Below are 6,000 nucleotides of genomic sequence, written 5' to 3'. Positions count from 1 at the left end.
ATGCAAAACAAATGTACATGGGACAGAAGCTCAACATCAAAAGGAAATGACTGGAGGTTTGATTTTGAAACAGCCCAATGAAATCAAATGCTACCTTCCCAAGCAACAGTTAAAGACCCCTGAATTCGCAGTGATCACCGAGGTATAACAGTTACCCCAAATGAATTCAAAGGTGCTTTGACACACTGCAACTCTTCCTAGCTTTCAGCCTCAAACTGCGATCCTTGAACATTCAGAATATGTTTTTTCCCTTTTCGCACTTTAGCATAACTTTATTGATACTGACCTTTTACTTTGACATTCTAAAAAGGTTTCTGAACCTTCGATGTAGCAGAAAGACAACTGGTAAGAATCAGCCCCATGAATCTGAATTGAATGCAGATGCAGTCCGTTGTGTGTTTATAAGACAGTGTTTAAGGCACATGACAGTCTTTGAAAACTTAGGAGTACACATAATTCCTAGCCAACTTTATTGAACGGTTCAGATTTTGATTTCATTCCCTTGATCAGTCCACAAAATTGTACAGTTACACAAAAGGGCATCGAAATTAACTCTGCAAAAGTTCTCCGCAGCTTGTAAACTTTTTTTTTCCAGAACATTGACTTGTCTCAGTTTTCAGTACAGATCCATAGTGCTGTTAGTCAGTTGTACAAAGCATCTAATAAAAATACAGTTATAATTAAACTAAGAATTTCCTCTTCTCCATAGGAATCATGTAAAAGAGTTCTCAGAAAAGGTTTGTGAGAGTAGTTTGTGTAGGGCTTCGGGATTCGTGGGCTTCGAGGCTACCAGGCACAGACGTCAAAACTGACGTCACGGTTGGCATAGAAGGGTTAGTCAAGTCAGTTAAAGTAGTAGAAGTGCTTGAAGGGCTAAGAGAGGCGTTGGAAATTTCTGATGCTGGGCCAGACGGCGTTGCTGCTTGAAGTACTGTACCATCAGATGCTTTATCAACCCCTGCATTTTCCTGACGTAATAGATTCCTTCTGAATTTTGCTCTTGCATTTTGGAACCAAACCTGCAAACCAATTTGATGTAATATTGTACCAGTTTTGAACCCAGAGAGATTTTAAATTATGTAAAACGATCGCAACAGAAAATATATTGTACCTGTCACATACCATATAAATACTACACTTCTGAAGATTCTAATCTGCAAGATTAAATTTTGAAATTCTACCACCTTTTTAAATTAACCTCTGATTAGTTTCTTGCTTTTTTTTTGCAAGGACAGCGAATTAAGGGACATTCTAAAAATGCATAGATTTAACTGTGCAATGGAGAATAGCAAAACAGATTCCACGAAGGGGATTCTTTACCAACAGAATTCAATTTAAAGGAATTGAACAATTATAGGGGTCACTCAGTGATTACAAAGTGTGCCAAGAAAACCTTAAACCTTTTATAAAATAAAACAGATACTGCTGTGACACATTTATTTCTAAAAGATGTATCTCTTTAAGCTCATTTTTTTAATAAATTGAAGAGTCACCAAATTATACCAAAATAGTGTCTACTCTCAGCTTTTTTCTCTATAGTTATGGTCTCACAGATATGTGGAGCTACTTTCAACAAACTTACAGTCTTTAATTCCTCGGTATTATTACTGACCACTTCACTTACTATTAAAACCTTAAGGTTCTAGGATAATGATAAGTAAAAATTGAAGATTCCTTCCCTGGGCTTTAATTTAATATTTGCACAGTTCCAATTGTTAATTTTTGTTTAAACAGTGTTACTTAGATAAAAGCTAAAGGAAAATGTGAACTAACTTCAATATAAGTGCCTGTACTCGTATTAACATCCATTTCTATTGAAAGTAGCCTTCACAAAAAGATAGTTTTAAATCCTTACCATAACATTTAAGTGATAAATTATACTATCACCCACTAGATTATTAAAATAAAAGTTCTGTCTGCATAGATGTTGGTTGTTGCAATCCAATGACAAACAATAACAATGACCTTGCAATTCTGTGCCATAAGTAAAATATGTAACCTGTTGTCCTTTTCAGTAAATAAATACATTGGGCACACCATTTCAATCACCAGAAGCCTGATTCTAAATTATCATTTGATTCTATGCATGTAAAATTATACCTTCATGCCAAATTAATGTGCGTAATATGCGTAATAAATTGATATTAAATGTTGATGAGTTGTATCCCAGGGCATTTTTTGATGAATATGTCTCAAGGTAAACAAAAATAGTTAAATCTAAACGTTGCAGCATGTTCTGATATTGTGAACTGCAGGCATTTTGGAAATAGACGTCCATCAATTTCATCTACAGTGCATTTTCCAAGCAGAGAGGGAACAGGGATACAATAAGTCCTCCAACATTGACACAAGAACCACTGAACAACCCCTTTAACAGGCAATTCCCTATATTAGTACTGTTTTACTTCCTTAGCATTTGAGAACTGTTTTATCTAATTACAACGATACAGATCAATTTAAACATGACAACACACACACACAAACACATAAGCATGCAAGTCATATAAAAGATGTTAAATTCTGTGATTTTCAGGCAACCCATTTCAAATCAAGAAAAATATATATGTGTGTGTATGTGTACACGGGGCTTCACATATTAAAACAATCCTTGAAGTTGTGTCTGGTTCTATTAATCCAGTGTTTGAGGCCAGTAAACTTCCAAAAAGTTTAAAGAACTCTGACATTATTACAGTTGTAACAGCAGTATATCAGGTGTCAATGAGATCCCACAAAAAATACTGCCTCATGGTTAACAGCAGGGTTATATTTGCCTACAATAGTTGCTTTTCCAAAAATTGCAACAGCTTTTGTCAGAAGTGTTCCTGGACAATTACTTCCCACTTTGGGAAAACAGATCACCAAATTAGCCATTTCACTGATCACCAAATTAGCCATTTCACTTAAGTAGAGAAAAAACAATCAGATACTCCAAATTTCAGAATCTCATTGGTTTAGCTATTTTAAAATATTTTAGAATATAAATACAAAGGTGATTTAAATTGTATTGGTCAAGTATGAATGACATTGTTTAAGATGTCCTTTTCTGATCTTTTACTGTGAGACTTGATGAAGAGGGATCAAAAAAGATTTATTTTATTACAGGTACTGGCTTTAATTTCTATTCTGAAAGAAGATACTCCTCAGAGATTATCTTTTTATAGCACTGATTTTTTTCCAAAGGTGGTTAAAATTCCAGCAATTTAAAAATACAGCTCCCAGAGAAAGAAAGTTAACAAGCAAAACTACTTTTCTATTCTATTCTACCGATGAAACAGAGTAGGGGAAAGAATAATAAGGTGAATAATAGTCAGTAAAAGGGTCAGTGTAGCATTAGTAGAAGGGATTGTGAATATAGAAAAAGAGACAAAGCTTGCTACATAGATTGCTAAATATAAACAGCCACCACATCAACAAGACAGAACAAGGGTTCAAAACATTGGAGCAGGATTTGGGTACATTTTGTCAATTCTCACCTTGAATTCCTCCACATCCCACCCTGACCCATTAAGTTTAAACATATTTATTTAAAGGAACTATCCATTTGTGACTTGGGGGTAGATTAAGCTTTAAATCTAAGTTCTAATGTTCACATTTTAAGTATCGATTCCATGTATATTTCACTTATAATAGAATTTTGACTATTTCACAGTTAAAACAATAACGATCAGTATTACAGAAAAAGACACATTTTGTTGAACCTTTTCCTCTTGTACGCATCAGGACATTCACAAGGTATACCAATGTAGGTAAAGAACAATGTTCTATACTGTATGAAAGGAGTGGCTAACTTTTTCACACGGGGGAGCACAGTTCACTTTATCTCTTCCTTCAGAACAGGTGAGCAAATTTAAGGAAGAAAAGGGCTGCTACAGCAGTAAACATCTTCATCAAAAAAAATTCAAAAGCAATAATTTGATAACTATAAAAGCAAGCAATAGAAATTGGCTTCAAAAAATGCCAGGCAGCAAAGCTTAATAACAAAACCAATTTTTGCCCTGTTGGTTAAGAAGTGGAATGCGAGAAAAAGAATAGATGAGCCCAAACAGAGAGAAAGTAGGGCAGACAAAGGAATGGGTAAAGGTCAGCCTGGGAGAATGAATAGCTGCTAATAGGGACCATTAATGGCTGACAATGGGTTATTTGTGGCAGCAGCCCATGTGTTGACCTTCAACACAAGGTTTCTTCACCTTCCCACAGATTGCTTTGCGACTCCCCCCTCTCCCTTTTTATCCCTCCCACACTTTTATCCCTCTCCCTCTGTTTCTCTCACCACCTTCTCTCTTACACTCATCTCCACCCCCCACCCCCTCACCAACACCCATTCTATAAACTTTGGCCCTCTCTCTTATCCCTCTCACTCTATTTGTCTTTAACCTCAAGAAAATAATCCATTGGGCTCTGCACTCCAAAAATTTCCACCAGCACCACTACCGCACCATTGAGATGAACATGGCCACGTTTTTCTTTTCTAGAGAGACTTGCAAATTGGTAAATGTTTTTTTTTAAATGAAATGAAAGGAAGATTGACGGGAGCAACCAGACAGCTTGACTATGGTTCTCCCCAGTTCCATCGCAGTCCTATTCATTGTTCCACTTTGCCACTGCCTTCACCCCATGGTGCAATCCTCATCTCCTGCTCTTCCTCCCCAAGCCACAGACTCTATCCTGGTTCCAGACCCAGTCTACAGGCTCATCACAATAGCTCCAGATCCCAGGCTGCTCGGTGCTCCTCCAATCACACGTTGGCTTTCTCCTGCCTTTGCTGCTCACCAGGAAGCCTAAAGTAGCATAAACAGGAGATAATAGCCACTGATTGGAGGAGGTTGTCCTTGGAAAACTCTCTTTTTTAATTCACCCGTGGGATATTACACATCACTGGCTGGACCATCATTTCTTGCCCAATCCTAGTTGACCTTGAGTAGACCTGGCGGTGAGCTGTCTTCGTGAACCACTGTAGTCCACGTGCTGTAGGTAAAGCCGTTAGGGATGGAATTCCAGGATTTTGACCCAGCAACAGTGAAGAAACAATGATATATTTCTGAGGCAGGATGGTGAATGGCTTGGAGGGGAACTCACAGATGGTGGTGTTCCCATGTATTTGCTGCTCTTGCCCTCATAGGGGGGCATGGTGGCTCAGTGTTTAGTACTGCTGCCTCACAACACCAGAGATCTGAGTTCGATTCTGCCCTCGGCCAACTGTCTGTGTGGAGTTTGCACATTCTGGCTGTGTCTGTATAGGTTTCCTCCGGATGCTCTGGTTTCCTCCTGCAGTCCAAAGCTGTGCAGGTTAGGTGAATTGGCCATGATAAATTGCCCACAGTGTCCAGTGATGTGCAGGCTAGGTGGATTAGCCATGGGAAATGCAGGGTTACAGGGATAGGGTAAGGGTGGATCTGGATGGAATCTCTTCGAACAGTCAGTGTGGACTCAATGGGCCAAATGGCATGCTTCCACATTGTAAGGATTCTATGATTCTAGATGGGTTTGGAAAGTTCTGTCTAAGGAGCCTTGCTTAATTTCTGTAGTGCATCTTGTAGATAGTACATACCATTGTTCCTGACCATCAATGATGGAGGGAGTGGATGTTTGTGAATGTGGTGCCAATCAAACAGGCTGCTTTGTCCTGGGTGGTTTCAAGTTCCTTTAGTGTTTTTAGGGCTGTACTCATCCAGGCAAGTGGGGAGTATTCTATCACACTCCTGATTTGTGCCTTATAGATGGCGGACAGGCTTTGGGGAGTCAGGACGTGTGTTACTTGCCACAGTATTCCTAACCTCTGACCTGCTCCTGTGGCCACTTCATTTATATGGTTAATCCAGTTGAATGAATTGTAAATCCAACCACCATGAAAGCTGGTGATGGGCTATACATACACCATAGGCCATAGCTTGGGCACTCTAATGTATATGAAGTGAGTGCTGATTGGTTGGCAAGTGGACTATCATTGGTAGATGCATTGCCATGGAGAATGCTCCAGATGGACGATAACTGACCGTTAAC

At 38.8% G+C, this 6,000-nt stretch overlaps 1 protein-coding gene across 2 annotated transcripts in view; it reads right to left on the bottom strand.

Annotated features, from left to right (window-relative positions):
- Positions 1–674: 674 nt before the first annotated feature.
- The window catches only part of LOC109911061 (LIM/homeobox protein Lhx2), a 28,156-nt gene continuing 22,830 nt past the window's right edge, over positions 675–6,000 (bottom strand). The window contains exon 5 of one of the 2 annotated variants that reach the window (XM_020510304.2): positions 675–1,019. In XM_020510304.2, coding sequence (XP_020365893.2) covers positions 729–1,019 — 291 coding nt within the window. In that variant the 3' untranslated portion in view covers positions 675–728. The remainder of the gene's footprint in view (positions 1,020–6,000) is intronic. The other variant, XM_048613695.1, reaches the window with a different exon arrangement.

Source organism: Rhincodon typus, chromosome 28 (genome assembly GCF_021869965.1).
Source record: "Rhincodon typus isolate 14 chromosome 28, sRhiTyp1.1, whole genome shotgun sequence".
NCBI lineage: Eukaryota > Metazoa > Chordata > Chondrichthyes > Orectolobiformes > Rhincodontidae > Rhincodon > Rhincodon typus.
The sequence above is the reverse complement of the archived record's forward strand: the minus strand, read 5'-3'. Positions and strand labels throughout refer to the sequence as shown.